The sequence below is a fragment of the Nomascus leucogenys genome, chromosome 8 (assembly GCF_006542625.1).
Source record: "Nomascus leucogenys isolate Asia chromosome 8, Asia_NLE_v1, whole genome shotgun sequence".
Classification (NCBI taxonomy): Eukaryota; Metazoa; Chordata; class Mammalia; order Primates; family Hylobatidae; genus Nomascus; species Nomascus leucogenys.
The window spans coordinates 51,484,048-51,504,507 of record NC_044388.1 but is presented as its reverse complement, the minus strand read 5'-3'; the positions used below and the strand labels follow the sequence as shown (position 1 = coordinate 51,504,507).

At 43.3% G+C, this 20,460-nt stretch overlaps 1 protein-coding gene and 1 long non-coding RNA gene across 6 annotated transcripts in view; one reads left to right on the top strand and one right to left on the bottom strand.

Annotated features, from left to right (window-relative positions):
- The window catches only part of LOC115836337, a 35,604-nt gene that overhangs the window by 2,260 nt on the left and 12,884 nt on the right, over positions 1–20,460 (top strand). The window contains exon 2 of the long non-coding RNA XR_004031334.1: positions 9,702–9,896. This is a non-coding gene — a long non-coding RNA (uncharacterized LOC115836337). The remainder of the gene's footprint in view (positions 1–9,701; positions 9,897–20,460) is intronic.
- The window catches only part of RIPK1 (receptor interacting serine/threonine kinase 1), a 48,354-nt gene continuing 28,941 nt past the window's right edge, over positions 1,048–20,460 (bottom strand). For 3 of the 5 annotated variants that reach the window (XM_030817242.1, XM_030817244.1, XM_030817245.1), the window contains 4 exons: positions 12,187–12,277; positions 10,442–11,011; positions 5,276–5,428; positions 2,186–3,177 (listed from right to left, as the gene is read on the bottom strand). In XM_030817242.1, coding sequence (XP_030673102.1) covers positions 2,891–3,177; positions 5,276–5,428; positions 10,442–11,011; positions 12,187–12,277 — 1,101 coding nt within the window. In that variant the 3' untranslated portion in view covers positions 2,186–2,890. Of the gene's footprint in view, positions 3,178–5,275; positions 5,429–10,441; positions 11,012–12,186; positions 12,278–20,460 lie in introns of all 5 variants that reach the window. The other 2 variants (XM_003272202.3, XM_030817243.1) reach the window with 2 other exon arrangements.

Here is a 20,460-nt window from a genome sequence, read left to right as displayed (position 1 = left end):
AGGGGAGTTTTGAGCTCTCAATTTCAGGACTCTATACTTGGATGATGATGATGATGATATTATTATTGAGGCATGGTGTGATCACAGCTCCCCACAGCCTCAAAGTCCTGGGCTCAAGTGATCCTCCCACCTTAGCCTCCCAAGAAGCTAGGACTACAGGCATATACCACCACACCTGGCTAATATTTTTTAATGTTTTTGTGGAGATAGGGTCTTGCTATGTTGTCCACACTGGTCTCGAACTCATGGCCTCAAGCGATCCTCCCAGCTTGGGCTCCCAAAGTGCTGGGATTATAGGCATGAGCCACTATACCTGGTCGTATACTTAGATTATTACATATTGTAAAAATCACTGTAGTAGCATTAACCTTTCAGTGATTTCTCTGAAATCAGCTGCTTCTAAAATCTTGAACATTTACACTCCTAGTTTTGCCTTTATTATAATTAGAAAACCCTTTTCCTTTCAAAAATACCACACATTAAAATGTACATCAAAATACTGCCTAAAATATTTTGTGATTAAACATTTTATTCCTGAAACCCTAACCTCACATGACACACCCAAAGCAAAGATGATGATTGTAGCAACAAGTGGAAAATCTACCAAGCAGGACTGTGGGAGCTGGAAGTAGGTCTCAATTACCAGCAATAACCTAGGGTGTGAATTACCTGTTTCCAAACCAAGTGTGGACAGTCTCGGTTCTCCTTTGCTGGTCTGTGTCGTCATGCTCACTTGGCTCTGCCCATTAACAGCAGTGTTCTTGTGGAGCTTGGGCAAACTTGGTTCTTCTCACCATGGTGCTGAGAGAGTAGGGGTGAAGGGAAGGCCCCAGAGCCAGGCGCAGGGACAGCAGTGCTGCAGGCCTCTCATCCTGAGGGCCAAAAGGCACCAGCAGGGAGGTGTTCTTCTCACCATCAGCATCCCGTCTCCTGCTTGGCAGCAGGAGGGTAAAAGGGGATTATGCTCAGGAAACGTGGCCTCAGTGGCAGAGGCACCACGGAGAATCCCCATCTGTCCCAGTGACACATCACATCAATAGCCTAAAGTTGTGGTATAAAATTTTATTTTAAAAAGTGCCTTGCCCTCTTGCCTTTTAATATTAATTATTCAACCTCTTTGGAATCTAAGAGATTTGAGAACACCATTTGGATGGTGGTACAAGGAGCAAACAGAACTCACCCAGGCTCCTCCAGCAAAGCCTGGACCCTCCCTCCGTTCTCCCTTTTGGGCTGTAGGATCCAAGGCTGCGTGGGGGCCAAGTAGTAACCGGGCAGGTGCGGACAGGAGAGCCGAGGCTCATTATTTTACAGCAGTGCTCTTCTCAACCGGGGCAATTTTCCCCTTTCCTTGGACCATTTGACAATGTTTAGAGACATTGTTGTCACAACTGCGGGGGAGTGGGGGGAGAACAGTGCCCCTGGCATCTAGTAGGTGGGGGCAGGGATGCTGCCAAACATCCTAGGAGGCACAGGACAGTCCCCACAACACAGAATTACCCAGCCCGAGGTGCCGACAGTGGCAAGGCTGAGACAGCCTGCTCTGCAGCCCCATTTCAGGGGTGTGTATGTGTCTGCTAGAGTTGAGGCGATTCACAATCAGAATCAACAACACTGTTATCAGCCCAAGACACCAGAATCTGCTCCCACAGCCAGACTGACCATCACCACACCCTTCTCACCCTCCCTCTGGGGAGAGCTAAGCACACAGCCTTCCTTGTCGGTTTAGCAAAATGCCAGTGGAGACGCTGAGCGGCCCACCCAGCCTCTGTCTTCTATTCTAGTTCTTCCATCCACCCCCAGGTTTCAGGTGGGCTTTGAAAGGTTGGGTGCTAGAGGCACAATTACCACACTCTGAAGCTGTCCTTTTTCACTCTGGCACACAGAAAAAATATGAAAATACTTTCACAGTACACAGAGTAAACCGAGAAAGCCACTCAACAGTATCAGCCCTGAGGTTCTGGTCTCACCCAGGGGTAGAGATCAGCATTTCCTGTTCCCTCTCCAGGGCGCCCAGGCTGGGTGAAGGTACCAGAATGCCAGGAAATAACTTTAAAAGTCAATCAAGAATTTGTGCTGTAGTCACAGTTAGTAGCTATTCCTTGCAACAACTGCCCGGGAAATTCTGATGTTTCCCCCTCCTTAATACCCCTTTAAATCCATTCCGTTAATTTGAAAACTGAATATAAATTCAATTAATTTAAAAAATAATCGATAATTTAATGGACTGAAGACGGCATGTGATTCTTAGAGCCTAGAGTGACTGATACAGTGTTTGATATTAATGTTAACAAACCCTGTAATGTGGCAGTGAGCTGCAGTTGTGATCCAAAAAGTCTCTGAACGGGGCTTAGAATTTTACTACACTTCGTTTATAACGGGAGCCTACGTGAAGAAGAGAGCACACAATTTTAAAAGTTGATTTTATGTTCTCTGAGTTTTTCTTCTTGCTTCAACAAAACTCTAGGAAATGCCATAAGCTGAAAGAAAATGACCTCCCTCAGACATCTCTTCTCTCCCTTTCCAAACAGTTAGGAGTCATTTTTTTTATTGGTACTACGCCATTAAGAGGTCTGCCTGCTTCCGCTTTCCTCAGAGCGGATTGTTGGCTGGGCGCAGTGGCTCAATGCCTAATATCCCAGCACTTTGGGAGGCCGAGGTGGGAGGATCACTTGAGTCCAGAAGTTTGAGACCAGCCTGGGCAACAGAGTGAGGCCCCTTTGCTGCAGATTTCTTTCCCCATTCTCCAGCTATGAAGTACAGGAAACAATATTTCTGCAGACACAGAACCCCTATCAGTGAGGACAGAATTCTGAATGCTCTGAGGCAGCCAGCTTTCTGGGGTTATTCACTAAGTCAAGCGTCCGCTTCAGCTGCCGTAGCCCATCCAGGGTTAGTTCTGGCTGACGTAAATCAAGTTGTTCAGAAGGTCGATCCTGGAACACTGGTGGAGCGCCTGGGCCAGCTTCCCCACTGTGGCTCCCTTAATGCCTTCCCTCATCACCCACTTTTGGAGCATCTGGTAAACCTTTTCTTTTAGTCCATCTCGCTCATAGTCATGGTCAATTTCATCAATCTGAGATTGTGTGAAGCCCAGTTTACGGGCACAGTTTTTCCAGTGCTTTCCCAGATTTTCTCTGATTGGGTCCAGGTGTTCATCCGTCAGACTAGTGGTATTACCTGCCAAATGGGAAAGAGAAGAAGGTATCAAGCTAAAACCCATTCAAACATTCCAGCTTCCTGAATTGCTAAAAAACCCAAGTGAAATGAAGAGTACCAGAAGACAGTGAAAAAGATAACTTCTTAGTTATATAGCCGTTGATGCACTGGCAGACATTTCACATGCCTGCTAGCCCACATGGAGTCTTTATGTGAATTAGAATAGGGCATTCCTGGCCTGGCGTGGTGGCTCATGCCTATAATCCCAACACTTTGGGAGGCCAAGGCAGGAGGATCACTTGAACCCGGGAGTTCGAGACCAGTCCCGGGCAACATAGCAAGACCCTGTCTCTACCAAAAAAAAAAAATTTTTTTAATTAGCTGGGTATGGTGGCACATGCCTGTAGTCCCAGTTACTGAGGAGGCTGACACACGAGGATCACTTGAACCCAGGAGTTCAAGGCTGCAGTGGGCCATGATTGTGCCACTGTACTTCAGCCTGGGCCACACAGCAGGATGTTGTCTCAGAAACAAAACAAAAAAGAATAAGGCATTCCTCCCTCCTCGTGGACACATCCCTGAGCCACAGCTGATGGCTCTGTGAACAAAACCCCTGTGTGGCTATGAGGCTGGGTGTTCTATTCAATCTTAGCCAGTGACCCTGTTGGTATTAGACCTTCCTGGATGTAAAGGGAAAACCACCATTTTTGTTCCTTTTAGACATTCTCCACTTACATCTGGCCAGAGTTAAAGCCACTCAACTCCTGACCACCACCCCCGCCTAACAGTTCACTTTCCTCTTACTTAATCAAGGAATTGTCCAGCAGGCGGGAACCCATTCAGTTACAAAGCCTTCCTTGTCTTTCAAGCGACGAGGTAACTATACTCTTCAAGGTCTGTTTTTGGTCCCTTCCTCTCCTTTACCCCACCCCACTGCCGACCGACATTGCCTCTTCTCCGATAGCCATAACCTCTCTCCTTCTACTGGTTCCTTCCCTTAGCCCTTCATAAAAATAATAAAAGGAAACAAATAAAAATGTACAACCACCACAATAAAAAAGATTCCTTAATCCCCTCACTACCTCATTAAACAGAATATAAGGAAGAAAACATTTCATTCTTCCTTTCAACCTCTCTTCTTTCCTCAGCCCTCTGTGATGTGGCTCTCTCTATCCATACCTTATAGATTGTCAGCAGTCCAAGAACTTCCCAAGATATTTTCCAAATTTTGTCAATATTTCTGTAGGGGGTAGATCCTGGGTTTCATTAGATTCTCACCGGTGCCCTTGACCATTCAAAAGTTCTGTTCTAGGTATTTTAAAAGCTGTCCTTCAAATAGGTTAGACCAGGGGTTGGCCAACTATGGCCTGTGGGCCAAATCTGGCTCCCTGCCAGCATTTGTAAATCAACTTTTATTGGAACACAGCCGTGCTCATCCATGTACATATTGTCTGTGCTTGCTTTTGCACTACAATAAGAGAGTTGAGTAGTTCCAAGAGAGACCTCAAAGCCAGCAGGGCCTAACATTTACTATTGGTTCCTTTACAGGAAAAAAAAAAAAAAAAAAAGCCAATCCCATGGTTAACTAGAAAGCTGAGTTCTTAATCAAGTTGTTTTGGCCTCACGACTTTTTCCAGACTGTACTTTGGGATTAGCATTATGGGTCTGCACCATAGAACCCTATAAGAGATAGCCCTCTTGATTTTATTACAGAAGTGCTGTGGAGGGCACAGTCTTCTATCTTTTACAGGATCTCCTTCGATGAGGGCCTGACACAGCTATTTCTTCCGGGTCTGAGAAGTAATACTGATGATGATAATGATGAAAGTTTAACACTTCTTATAGAACTTACTATGTGCCAGGCAGTGTTCTAAGCTTTTTATACATATCAACTTATTTAATTTTCACAACAAATCCATAAATTAAATACTGTGCTTATCTCCATATTAGAAATAAATGACAAAGGAATTACATGGAAATTACAAAGATATTTTGCAGAAGTAACGTGAGAAAACTTTCAAGAAGAATTATCAGAGAAACTTTAAGATTCCACTATGTCCTTCTCACAAGTAAGAAAGTTCAAGGTTGCTAGGCGTTGGGTCCTTCCAGGGTATCTTACCAAAGATAGCTTGGTACTTAGAAGCTGGCTCTCCTTTAAAGTTCATATTTGTGCTGTCTAGTAGTGATGAACTCGTCCCACCAATCTCCATATAATTGTAGGCTCCAACCTGAATGCCAGTACTATTGTATATGGTACATTTTATAGATTCATCTGAATAGAGAGAAACACACAGGTAAGTAATTCTAGGTCAAAAGCAAGAGAAAAAAATACAGCATGGCAAAAAAGCAGGGCTTTACCCCAAACATTAAGTTAATTATCCTATGCCACCCTTTAAACTTTTCTTCTTTAAAATCTGGCTAAACCACATCATACCCATTAGGATGCCTACAATTAAAAAAAAAAAAAAGAGAAATAACACATATTGACAAAGATGTGGAAAAAATGAAGCCCTTGTGCACTGCTGGTGAGAATGTGAAATGGTGCAGCCGCTGCTATAAAGAGTATAGTGGGCCGGGTGCAGTGGCTCACACCTGTAATCCCAGCACTTTGGGAGGCCGATGCGGGTGGATCACCTGAGGTCAGGAGTTCGAGACCAGCCTGGCCAACATGGTGAAACCCCATCTCTACTAAAAATACAAAAATTAGCCAGGCGTGGTGGTGGGCGTCTGTAATCCCAGCTACTCAGGAGGCTGAGGCAGGAGAATCACTTGAACCCAGGAGGCGGAGCTTGCAGTGAGCCGAGATCGTGCCACTGCACTCTAGCCTGGTGACAGAGTGAGAGTCCGTCTCAAAAAACAAAAAAGTATGGTGATTCTTCAAAAAAATTAAAGAGAGAATTACCATATGATCCAGCAATTCCATTTCTGAGTATATACCCAAAAGACCTAAAACATGGTCTTGAAGAAATATTTCTACCCATGTGTTCATTGCAGCATTATTCACAATAGCCAAAAGGTGGAAGTAAGCCAAGCACCCATGAGCAGATGAGTGGATAACCCAACTGTGGTCTAGCTACACAGTGGAACAGTCAGCCTCGCAAAGGAAGGGAATCACATCACCTGCTACAACACGCATGAACCTTGGGGACAGTTCCTAAGTGAATGAAGCCAGCCACAAAGACAAATACTGCGCGATTCCACTCATATGAGGCACCCAGAATAGTCAGAGTCACAGAAACAGAGAGCAGAATGGTGGTTGTCTGGGGCTGGGAGGGGAGCTGGGGAGTTTGTGTTTAATGGATACAGAATTTTAGTTTTGCAAGATTAAAACAGTTATATAGATAGATGGTGGTGATGGTTGCAGAACAATGTGAATGTTAGATAATGCCACTGTAAAAATGGTTAAAATGGTAAATTTTATGTTTTTGAATTTTACCATAAAAAAATGTGGCTAACACCAAGTCAGAAAACAGAGGTGGATGAACAACACAGCAAAGCTCAGCCACACTTCCCAGCAGGATCCCACGACTCTGAACAACATCTGTGAAGGGTCCTCCTCCTTTACCTGATAAACTCAAACCTCTCAGGTTCAGTATTCAGAAGCTGGCCACAGCTATCTCCTCCTTCTCTCCACTGCAGAGACTCCACTCCCACCAGATTTCCCACTGATCTGCTGACATGATGCTCCTGCCTCTGCCTGGACTGCCAACCTCCCCACATGTTTCTCCCTGCTTGTGAGTTTCGGACACAGGCCCAGCACAAATTCCACCTCCTTCCATGAGCCTGCACTGTAATCCTAGACTCAGCACTCTGCCCTGGGCCGCTCTGTATCCGAGCTGGGTCCGTTTGACTTCTCCACTAGAATGTGAGTCCCGAGAGGGCGGCAACCACACCCACTTGTTTTTGTACCCCTTACACTTGCTAGCCTGGGACTTGGTACTGGGCATGAGCTCAGTGACATTCATGCTAAGCTGAATTTGTCAAGTGTCGGTACTGTCCCTAAAGAGCGCTTGGCATATCTTTGTAGGAGAGAGAAGGTGGTCGAGAAGACAGTTCTGAGGAGGGAGGGAAATGAATATCAGCTCTAGGTACCTCCGTCAACACACCTGGCCCTAAGGTAGGCTGTCCTCTGGACCAGGCACCGTGCTCATTTGTTGCATTTTCTGTGAGGAAGCCAAGGAAACTAGGGACCCTCTCTACTGAAAGGTGTAAGAAATATAGGATGTGAGCACACACGCCATCTGTGTGCAATTCAGGGTGTTCGCGAAGCTGCTGAAACTGGGGTCCTTGGAATCCTAGCAAGGAACCCCTGTGACAGTCTGAGGTGCCTTCCAGCGCTCAAGGCTGTCTAGGTGTTCTTTGTTAACAATGCTAATAACAGCAGCAACCATTTACTGAGCACTTACTCTGTGCATCGTCAGGCACAGTGCTAAGCTGCCTTACCCTGTTTAATCCTCCTGGCCCACTACCTCCAGCTTACACTGACACCGTGTTTGTCACTCACAGTCTGCGCTCACCACGGGCTTACATGGAGGTTTACCCTGCACCTCTCTACTTGGAAATTTGTGTTTTTGAATCAGTGCTTTCTGCCCAAATCTGGCCACTGGAAAAACCATGAAAGTTATGAAATGGAGAAACTAATGGAATATTAGAAACATACTAGAGCTTACAATGTATACATTTTCAGTTGTAACATTTTCATTTATAATTGAGGAGAATGAACTCTGGAGAGGCAAACGACTTTCCCAAAGTTACCCATATAGTGACTGGCACAAGCAGGACTAGACTTGGCTCTCCTGACTTAGCCCAGTGAGCTTTCCTTTTCTAACTTCGCTTCAAGCAGCACAGTGAATAAAAAGCAGTGGGTCTAAGAGCTCTTTCACTGAAAGGAAGACATTTATTTTCCTGTTGTACTTACTGGATACATACACCCTTCTATGGTATGGCAAATTAGAAAACTCACATTTTGGTACAGAGTTCGGACTTTCTGATGATAACAAAAGCAAGCAGAAGACTTATTTAAATTTGCAAGGAGAGGCCAGGCGCGGTGGCTCACACTTGTAATCCCAGCACTTTGGGAGGCTGAGGTGGGTGGATCACAAGGTCAGGAGATCGAGACCACGGCGAAACACCATCTGTACTAAAACTAAAAAAAGTTAGCCGGGCGTAGTGGCGGGCACCTGTAGTCCCAGCTACTCGGACAGGCTGAGCCAGGAGAATGGTGTGAACCCGGGAGGCGGAGCTTGCAGTGAGCCGAAATCGCGCCACTGCACTCCAGCCTGGGTGACAGAGCGAGACTCCGTCTCAAAAAAAAAAAATTTGCAAGGAGAAACTCTGCGTGTTCATTTACTAGCTCAGTACTTGGCAGGATCCTCTTTGGGAGCAGAAACACAGAAAATTATATTATTTATTGTGGATCCAAGTGCCCCTTCCCCACTGAAAGCATCTCAGAATCCTGAAGAAGCTGCATCCCTGTACATCTGTCACTGGCAGAACCAGGAACCAGAGCGAGAGTGCAAACAGAAAGAGATTTCTGGCACTAAACTAGTCTATTTGGGTTGCTCATGTAGAAAGAAGATAAAAAAATGACACATTAAATATTGGTTTAGGGTCTGCCTTCTGTCCATTAGGATTTAAACTGTATGAGGGAAGGGACTCGGGCTGTTTGTTCAGTTATAGCTCCAGTGCCTGGAGAACTGCATGGCACAAAGTGGGAAGAGTTTTGGAATTTTTTCTTTTTTTTTTTTTTTTTTTTTTTTTTTTTTGAGACAGAGTCTCGTTCTGTCACCCAGGCTCTAGAATGCAGTGGTGCGATCTCGGCTCACTGCAACCTCTGCCTCCTGGGTTCAAGTGATTCTCTTGCCTCACCCTCCCAGGTAGCTGGGATTACAGGCACATGCCACTAAGCCCAGCTATTTTTTTTTTTTTTTTTTTTTGTATTTTTAGTAGAGATGGGGTTTCACCATGTTAGCCAGGATGGTCTCAATCTCCTGACCTCGTGATCTTCCCACCTCAGCTTCCCAAAGTGCTGGAATTACAGGCGTGAGCCACTGTGCCCAGTCAGTGGAATTTTTTTTTTTTTTTCGAGACACAATCTCTCTCTGTTGCCCAGGCTGGAGTGCAGTGGCATGATCTCAGCTCACTGCAACGTCTGTCTCCAGGGTTCAAGTGATTCTCCTGCCTCAGCCTCCCTAGCAGCTGGGGCTAAAGGCATGCGCCACCACACCCGGCTAATTTTTGTATTATTTAGTAGAGACAGGGTTTCACCATGTTAGCCAGGCTGGTCTTGAACTCCTGGCCTCAAGTGATCCACCCACCTCAGCCTCCCAAAGTGCTGGGATTACAGGCATGAGCTACCACGCCTGGCCAACCATGGCCCCAGCTGAAATTTTTATTGTCTCAATCACGAATGAATAAAATGATATGGCAATACTAATAAAAAATTTTATCCCCAACATGAACGAAACAAAAGGACATTCTGCTCATAGGATTATACATGACTTGGATACTGCTTAATGTCTAATCCAATATTTTGCATTCTACAGATCTTATCATAAAACCTATGGAAAAAAATCGAGGATGTTTGCATAGGACGTTTTTGGAGAATTTGGCCTTTTGAAAGAAAATGTAACTAAGCTCTGTGGTTCTGAAAGCTTCCTCTACCTGAGTTGATTTCAAGATCTCCAGGACACCTGTGGGTATCATTGGTGGATGCCGTTCAGGTGGTTAAGGTGATGTTGGTGAGTATTATTTGATAAAAATGCTGGATATTACATTAAATCACTTCCATTCTAGACTGCCAGTAACTACTATCACCTACCTTTTACTTCACCCGATAGAGATATGGGAGTTAAAAGAAAATTTTTCATCACTAATGGTAGTCTTTGAGCTATATAAGGTAAGAAACAAAAATATCCAAGACTGATTTCTTACCTTCAAAAAACAGCAAGCAAGGTAAAAGCAAATGAGCAGATAACTTCCCGTTTATCAGAGATTGGGTGAAATAGGACTACCATGCACTCCAGGTTAGAGTCAAAGACGCCTGCCAGTCACAAGGACCTGCAACCCGATGCTTGTGGGCATCTGTGATGAATCCTAGCCCCAGATGAAATACTCCCAGACCAAGTGGCCTGGCGGAGTCCATTCCACAGGGCAGTTTGCATCTGGCAGCTGACGATACCCTCTGTCCCCATCATAACCCACAATCTACAACAGAGCTGCTTGGTTGCTTTATTTTCTGAAAAATAAAAAAAGACAAGATTGTGACTATGGAAGACCCATTTACCTGTTGGTGGCAAGGAGCTGAATGGCATGGTGGGTGCGTTTCCTAGATAGCTGGTCTCAGGCACTGGGATATTATACAGACTAGGCATATGACTTGGAATTGGCCTGTACCAAACCCTGGGACCTGCTGTTCCTGGATCCAGTGGTCTTGTTCCAAAGCCATGTGAGCTATATAATCCATTGTTCTGATACAGTACTTGAGGTTGGCTGGTGAGCCCTGAGGGCTGGTGCACTGCATTACGATGACTGGCTGCACTGGAATAAGCAGTGCCTTTTCCCTCTGTATTCTGAAAATTCTCATAAGGTCTTTGCTGTGCAAAAGGGTCATGGGAGACCCTGCGTCTCCTTTCCTCCTCTCTGTTGTAAGCCACATTCTGTCTGGGCTGCTGTTTCGTCTGCATGTCCATGCGGCTGCCATAAAGATGGTAGTTGGCTTCGTCCTGGAGTTTACTCTGCAGGCTGGGCTCATTCTCTTCTTGCTGGTGCTCCAGGGACGGGGCAAACCAGGACTCCTCCACAGGACCCATCCCAAGTCCCTGGGAACTGTGCAGTGAACCAGGCTGTTCTGTGGCTGAGAAGAAATGATCAACATTAGAATGGGTTTCATGAAACATTAAAAAGTAAAATAAAATCTGAGCGCCGTCATGAATCTGTATCTCAAAGTAACACACAGAAAACAAGTAAGAGACCAGTCCAAAGCATTTAGGAGATGGTCCTCTTCCCACAAGCTTTACAAATAATAATAGGAGCTCCTCGCTGGCAGTGAGAGAGTACTAGGAAAATTATAGCAAGCAAGAGAAAAGCGGCTGTTGCAGGGATGATCAAGGAAAAAAGGACTTGGTTTGGAGCAGAGAAGGTAGTTGTCTCCTTGGAGCAATTCAGGTGGAAAATAAGATCTGCAGCTGGGTGCAGTGGCTCACGCCTGTAATCCTAGCACGTTGGGAGGCTGAGGCAGACGGATCACCTGAGGTCGGGAGTTCGAGACCAGCCTTGCCAACATGGCGAAACCCCATTTCTACTGAAAATACAAAAATTAGCTGGGCATGGTGGTGCATGCCTGTAATCCCTGCTGCTTGGGAGGCTGAGGCAGAAGAATCGCTTGAACCTGAAAGGCAGAGGTTGTAGTGAGCCAAGATCACACTACTGCACTCTAGCCGGGGTGACAGAGAGACTTTGTCTCAAAAAAAAAAAAAAAAAAAAAAAAACAAGATCTGCAGCAGCTCTGTCCTAAGCACGTCCCATGAATTCTTTCATTCTTGAAGAGCCCTATGAGAGGAGGAGCAATTATGATTTGATGGGTGAAGTTTAGAAGAGGTTAAGTAATTAGCCACAGATCAGGTAGCTAAGCGGCTTCAGTATCCTGTACTCTGCCATCCCTTTTGTTACAGTGAAAAAAGTATCCCTACTTGACCTGAGACCAGCCTCTCTGCTTGTATCCTGGTTCTAAGTCACTCGAGCTCCTCAGGGACTTTGCTCTCACGTATGTCCCCTTCCTTCTTCTGAACCGTCACTTCTCCCCATCAGATATATTAGGCCTTTTGTCCAGAACACTCTATGCCACTGTTACTTCATATTTCAAATACACATAACTTGACTCTCGAATATTATTATAAATTCGTGTAAGGCAGGTGTTCACTTTTATAGTTTCTTCTGTTTCCCATATGGTCCTAAATAGTCTTTTAGAGAGTGGAGTGAATGAGTAACCAAACAAATAAACGAATAGATTTTGGCCATAGTGTAATTTACCTGAATTTGACCGGCTTGGAGGTACTGCCACACAGTCAAGTTGAAGAGACTGCATTCTCTTCACAACTGCATTTTGGTTTGAATACTCTTTCTATAATTAAGAGCATAAATACACACTGTAGTGAACAGCAGGAAATAATTGAGTCTCAGAAAATTTTAACGAGAAGAATTCATATTTTCAGAAGGTATAAATTTCACATAGATCTTACAAGTAGTAATTTTTTTTAATTAATGTTTTTCCCAAATAGCCAAAATGATCTTTAAAAAGAACAAGGTTGTAGGACTCACACTTCCTGATTTCAAAACTTACTACAAAGCTACAGTATTCAAAACAGTGTAGTACTGGCATAAAGACAGGCACATATGCCAGTGGGGCAGAATGGAAAGCCCAGGAATATACCCTCCTATAAACGGCCAATTGATTTTTGACAAGGTTGCCAAGACCATTCGATGGGGAAAACTGAATATACACATATGAAATAATGAAGTTGGACCCTTATTTCATACCATATAAAAATTAACTCACAATGGATCAAAGACTTAATTTAAGGGCTAGTGCCACAAAAATTCTTAGAAGAAAACACAGGGAAAAAGCTTCAGGACACTGGACTTGGCAGCGATTTCTTGGTTATGACACAAAAGCACAAACAAAAGTAAAAAGTAAAAATAATACATCAAAATTAAAAGCTTCTGTGCATCAAAGGATACTATGAAGAGAGTAAAAAGATAATCCACAGAATAAGGAAAAAATACTTTGGGAGGCCAAGGTGGGTGGATGACAGGAGGTCAGGAGTTCGAGACCAGCCAGGTCAACATGGTGAAACCTTGTCTCTACTAAAAATACAAAAACTAGCCAGGAATGGTGGTGTGTGCCTATAGTCCTAGCTATTCAGGAGGCTGAGGCAGGAGTATCTCTTGAACCTGGGAGGCAGAGGTTGCAGTGAGCCAACATTCCACCACTGCACTCCAGCCTGGGTGGTGACAGAGCAAGATTCTGTCTCCAAAAAACATAAATAAATAAAATAAAATAATGGGGAAAAAATTGCAAACAATCTATATCTGAAAATGGATGAAATCCAGAACATTTAAAAAAAAAAAAATCCTACAACTCAACAAAAAACAACCCAATTCAAAAATGGGCAAAGAACTTGAATAGCAGTTTCTCCATAGAAGATACATAAATGGCCAATAAACCATGAAAAGATGCTCAACATCATCAGTCATAGGAAATGCAAGTCAAAACCACCATGAGGTGCACTTTCACACTCCTTAGAGTGACTGTAATATAAAAATGAGAAATAAAAAGTGTTGGTAAGATGGTGGAGAAATTAGAATCCTTGTGCTTTGCTGATGGGGAATATAAAATGGTGTAGCTACTGTGTAAAACAATTTAACAGTTCTTAAAAGTTAAACATGGCCAGGCATGGTAGCTCACGCCTGTAATCCCAGCACTTTGGGAGGCCAAGGTGGGCAGATCACCTGAGGTTAGGAGTTTGAGACCAGCGTGGCCAACATGGTGAAACCCCCATCTCTATTAAAAATACAAAAAATTAGCCGGGCGTGGTGGTGTATGCCTGTAATCCCAGCTACTCGGGAAGCTGAGGCAGGAGAATCGCTTGAACCCGGGAGGCAGAGGTTGCAGTGAGCCAAGATGGTGCCACTGCATTCCAGCCTGGGCAACAGAGTGAGACTCTGTCTCAGAAAAAAAAAAAAAAAAAAGTTATACATAGAATTACCATATGATCTAGCAATTCCACACCTGGATATATACCCCAAAGAACTGAAGGCAGGAACTCAAAATATGGTGCAGGTGTAGTATCCCTTATCCAAAATGCTTGGGATTAGAAGTGTTTTGGATTTTGGAGTGTTTCCAATTTGGGAATATTTGCATGTACAGAATGACAGATCGTGGGCAGAGGACCTAAGTCTAAACATGAAGTTTATTTGTGTTTCATATACACCTTATACACATAGCCTGAAGGTCACTTTATACCATATTTTAATAATTTTGTGCATGAAACAAAGTCTGAGGATACTGAACTATCAGAAAGCAAAGGTGTCAGGTGTGGTATTTTCCACTTGTGGCATCATGCTGGCACTCAAAACGTTTCAGATTTTGGAGGATTTTGAATTTTGGATTTTGGGTTTAAGGATGTTCAACCTGTATATCCATATGATGAAATGTTATTCAGCCATAAAAGGGAATGAAATTCTGATACATGCTATGAAACAGATGAACCTTGAAAACATTATGCTAAGTGAAATATGCCAGACTCCAAAGGAAATACATTGTGTGATCCTTTTGCTAGGAGCTACCTAGAATTCAGAGACAGAAAACAGAATAGAAGCTACCAGGGGCTGGGAGAGGGAGGAATGGGGAGTTATCATTTAGCAGGTACAGAGTTTCAGTTTGGGATGATAAAAAAAAGTTCTAGATATAGATACTGGTAATGGCCGCACAACATTATGAATGTACTTAATGTCACTGGATTGTTCACTTAAAAATGGTTAAAATAGAGAATTTTATGTTAAGTATATTTTGCCACAGTAAAAAACTTTTTCCTTATAGAAGCAATAATCCTCATTATAGAAAATATAGAAAATTATATATCCTTAAAACCTATCCATAGTTTTGCCCTACACCCAAAGATAAAATGTTAACACTTTGGTATTTTTCCTTCAAGTTTTTTTTTCCTAGTTTTATTTGTATTTTGCTCTTAACAGATTGTCTGCTATATAAATAGGTGGTCAAAAATATTAGCTAAATGAATACATGCATGATCTAGGGGAGAATGACAGAGGGTATTATGTTCACACTTTGTAGCATTCTATATATTGTTTTTGTCTCTTTGTGTGTTTATTTTTAGAGACCGAATCTCCCTCTGTCGCCCAGACAGGAGTGCAGTGGCATGGTCATAGCTCACTGAAACCTCCAACTCCTGGGCTCAAGCAATCTTCCCAGCTTGTCCTCCCAAAGAGCTGGGATTACAGGCATGAGCCGCCTCACCCAGCTGTATGTTTATTGTTTTTAATTAATATGAAAAGGGTTTTTTGTTGTTGTTGTTGAGACAGAGTCTCACTCTGTCATCCAGGCTAGAGTGCAGGCTCGACCTCCAGGCTCAAGAGAGCCTGCCACCTCAGCCTCCTGTGTAGCTGGGACAACAGGCATGCGCCACCACGCTTGGCTAATTTTTGTATTTTTTGTAAAGATCGGTTTTTGCCATGTTTCTGGTTTTGAACTGGCCTCAAGAAATCCACCCACCTCAGCCTCCCAAAGTGCTGAGATTACAGGCATGAGCCACTCCGCTTGGCCTAATATGAAAGTATTCTTGTTATTTTAATTTTATAAAATTGATTTTCTTTTTATAGTTATTTTTATTACACAAATATGTTAAGTACAAAGTCCTTTTGAAAGATTCAAACAGGCCAGGCATGGTGGCTCACGCCTGTAATTCCAGCACTCTAGGAGGCCGAGGCGAGCAGATCACTTGAGGTCAGGAGTTCAAGACCAGCCTGGCCAACATGGTGAAACCCCATCTCTACTAAAAGTACAAAAAAATTAGCTGGGTGTGGTGGTACACGCCTGTAATCCTAGCTACTCGGGAGGCTGAGGCACGAGAATCACTTGAACCCAGGAGGTGGAGGTTGTAGTGAGCCCAGATTGTGCCACTGCACTCCAGCCTGGGTGACAGAGTAAGACTGTCTCAAAAAGAAAACCAAAAAAACCCCCAAAGATTCGAACAATGCAGAATCACATAGAATAACACCCAAACATTCCTTCAGCACCTACTCTTCTATTCCCTAGAGGTAAGCCTTATCCAGAGTGTGATGCATATCACTTATTCTCTCTTTAGGAATTTGCACACACATTCCAGAAATATATATATATTTGAGACACAGTTTCACTCTGTTGCCCAGGGTGGAATGTAGTGGCACGATCTTGGCTCACTGCAACCTCCACCTCCCAGGTTCAAGCAATTCTCATGCCTCAGCCTCCTGAGTAGCTGGGATTACGCAAATGCACCACCACACCTGGCCATTTTTTTTTTATTAGTAGAGATAGGGTTTTACCATGTTGGCCAGCTGGTCTCCAACTCCTCACCTCAAGTGATCTGCCCACCTCGGCCTCCCATAGTGCTGGAATTACAGGCATGAGCCACTGCACCCGGCCAAAATATATATATATATATATCTTTAACATTAAAAGGACCACACTATAAGTATTGTTTTGTGACTTATTTTTTTCACTAACAGGTAATCTTGAAGATCTTTCTATATCATTACATGTTAGTTTTCACCTCTTTCTTTTAAATGGCTATTCGTATTCTGTAGTTTAGATGAATCATAATTTAGGGCATTTACTTATGGATATTTGAGTTGTTTCTAATTTTTCACTCTTATAAACTAAGGTGCAAAGAATGGAAATTACATCTTTGAGTGCACGTGAGCAGTATAGATTACTGAGAGTAGAACTGCAGCCAAACTTATGGGCTTGTGGAGTTCGTTGGGTGCCTCACCTTCTAATAAACTTCGCCACTCTTACCAATACTGCAGAAGACTGCTTGTTATTCTGCATTTTCACCAACACACTGTATCACTAATCTTTCGAAAATTTCAATCTAATGGATGAAAAATTGTAACGGGTTCATTTTGCCTTTCTCTATTGGCAAGGCCAAATATCTTTTCAGAAGTGTGTTGTTCAGTTTCTTTTTTGAATTGTCTATGTTCTTTGTCTATTATTTTTCTTTTATTTTGTTTTTTTTATTTGTTTTTTTGAGACGGAGTCTCGCTCTGTCGCCCAGGCTGGAGTGCAGTGGCTCGATCTCAGCTCACTGCAAGCTCCGCCTCCTGGGTTCACACCATTCTCCTGCCTCAGCCTCCCAAGTAGCTGGGACTGCAGGTGCCTTCCACCACGCCTGGCTAATTTTTTGTATTTTTAGTAGAGACGGGGTTTCACCATGTTAGCCAGGATGGTCTCGATCTCCTGACCTCGTGATCTGCCCGCCTCGGCCTCCCAAAGTGCTGGGATTACAGGCGTGAGCCACCACACCCGGCCTATTTTTGTTTTTTATCGGTAGGCACTCTGTGAAATATTCTGGATATTAATCCTTTGCTAAACACAATTTCTCCTTTTCAACTACCTTTCCATTTTTATGAGGTCACATACAATCATCTTTTTCTTTATACCTTGCGAATTTTGTGTGTAGCTTAAGAAACATACATGGATTGATTTGGGACTTTGTGGTAGACACAGGGATGGGCCTCTCAGACTCCCCCTCAAGGAGGGATTTGCTGCCCTGTTGCAAGGAGCTGAGTGAACAAACAGCCTGCAGCTGCGAACTTCTCTGCCCCAGGTACTCCCCTTCTGAGCCAGTGACTGAGAAAGGCGAGGGGATAAAGCCTTGGCCATTTCAGTCTGACGTGGGACAAGCGTGAGGGGCATTTGCTCCGTGCTCCCCGCTGCTAGAGCTCTCTGTCAGGCTTCGTTGCCCTCTGACTTCTTCCTCTGCTCATTCCTGCTTCCCACTCCTTCCTTGCACCCCGATCTCCAACTCAGTGGCTGCTTCTGGAAAACCCAACCTGCAAAGACTCACCTTTTCTATTAATCTATTTGATTATCCTTGCTGTAGTCTACACCGTTCTGATCTCCTTCTTCAGAATTTTCTTAGCCATCTTTGTATATTTTTTCTTTCACACAAACTTAAGAGTCAGCTTGTTGAACTCCATAAAGAATTTGGTTGTGCTTTTAATTAGGATTGCACTCCTTTTATAAATGATGTTGGGGAGAATAGACAGCTTTAGCATGTCAAGTCTTTCCACACATTTCACTGTTTATTTGGATTTATTTCATGTTGTTTAGAAAACATGTTTGCCAATGTTTAGACACATAATATTATCTTATTGTAGTTTTAATTTGCATTTCTCTAATTACCAGTAAAGTTGTGCACTTTTTTGGTATATTTATTCTCTTTGGTGAAGTGCCCATTCAGCTATTTCATCCCTGTTTTAACTGGGTTGCATATCTTTTCCTTTCTGATTTATAAAATTTCTCTAGATTTTATATATTCAAGTCCTTTGTCAGTTACATGTGTGTTGCACTTCTCTCATCCTGTGACTGGTTTGTTTATTTATTTATTTATTTATTTATTGGAGATGGGGTCTTGTTCAGTAACCCAGGCTGGAGCGCAATGGCACAGCCTCCCGGGCCCACACAGTCGTCTCATCTCAGCCTCCTGAGTAGCTGGGGCCGCAAGTGCGCACCGCCATGCCCAGCTAATTTCTTAATTATTATTTGTAAAGAGGAGGTCTCACTATGTTGCCCAGGCTAGTCTCGAACTCCTGGCCTCAAGCGATCCTCCCACCTTGGCCTCCCAAAGTGCTGGGATTATAGGCATAAGCCACCACGCCCAGCCTATTTTGAGGAATAAAAGTTTTAAAATGAATTTATATATCCATTTAAAAATCTTATAAATTTGTAAACATATAAAATAAATTTATAATTTATAGCATTTTACAATGAATTCATTTATAAATTCGTTTTAAAAATTCATATAAAATTTTATAAATTTTAAAATTTATCAGTTCTTACCACTACAGCTAATGCTTTTGTATACTGTTGAGGATCCCCTACCCTGAGGATATGGACAAATTCTCCTATATTTTCCAATAGCTTTATAATTTTATCTTTCACATTTCTGTCAGTAATCAACCTGGAGCTGATTTTCTGGTATGGTGTAAGGTAGAAGCCCAATTTCATTTCTGTACCATGTGGATACCCAGTTGTCTCAGCACCATTTACCAAAGACTGTCACTTCCCACCACTCTACAGTGCCAGCTCTGTCAAAGTCAAGTTTCTAGGTATGTGTAGAGCTATGGGTTTTCAACTCCATTCCAACAGTATTTGTCCACCCTACACCAATACCACTGTCTTTTTAATATAGCTTTATAATAATTCTTGACAAGAATCTGATAATGCAAGCCCTTCACTACTAGTCTTGTCCTTCTTCAAGGGCATCCTGGCTGTTCTTATTCTCTTCTTTTTCATGTGGATTTCAGAGTGGGTTTGTCAAGTTCCACTCCTCACACCCACTTGCCACACACACACAAAAATAAAAGGTTGAGATACAGGCCAGGCGTGGTGGCTCACACCTGTAATCCCAGCCCTTTGGGAGGCCAAGGCAGGCAGACCATTTGAGGTCAGGAGTTCGAGACCAGCCTGGCCAACATAGTGAAACCCTATGTCTACTAAAACTACAAAAATTAGCCGGGCATGGTGGCGCACGCTTTTAATCCCAGCTACTTGGGAGGCTGAGGTAGGAGAATCGCTTGAACGTGAGAGGCAGAGGTTGCAGTGAGCCGAGATTGCGCCTCTGAACTCCAGCGTGGGTAACAGAGCAAGACTCTGTCTCAAAAAAAATACTTGGCTGGGTATGGTGCCTCACGCCTGTAATCCCAGCACTCTGGGAGGCTGAGGCGGGTGGATCACGAGGTCAGGAGATCGAGACCATCTTAGCTAACACGGTGAAACATCGTCTTTATTTAAAAAAAAAAAAAAATTAGCTGGGCGTGGTGGTGGGCGCCTGTAAGGCGTCCCAGCTACTCGGGAGACTGAGGCAGAAGAATTGTGTGAACCCGGGAGGCGGAGCTTGCAGTGAGCCGAGATCATGCCACTGCACTCCAGCCTGGGAGACAGAGCGAAACTCCGTCTCAAAAAAAAAAAAAAAACTTGAGATATTGGTTGAGATTGCATTGATTCTATAGATCAATTTGGGAAGAGCTGACATCTTCATACTATGGTGACTTCCAAATCACAAAGTAAATGGTACATTTCTTCACTTACTTCGGTCTTATGTCTCTCAATTAAGGTTATACTTTTAGAGTTACTACATACCTTTTGTAAGATTTATTTTTATATATTGATTTTTATAACTAAACTATTATTAATTTAAAAGATACTTTTGAGTTTTTCTATGTATACATCCTATCACCTATGAACAGTTTTGTTTCTTCTTTTCCAATCCTATATCTCTTCTTTCTTTTTCTTGTTCTACTAAAATAGCTAGGGCCTCCAGGACCATGCTGACCAGAAATAGCGGTGGTAAGTAGCTTGGTCTTGCATATTATTTCAAAGAAAGGTGGGCTGGGCACAGTGGCTCACACCTTGTAATTCCAGCACTTTGGGAAGCTGAAGAGGGCAGATGGCTTGAGCTCATGAATTTGAGATCAGCCTGGGCAACATGGCAAAATCCTGTCTCTACAAAAAATACAAATTAG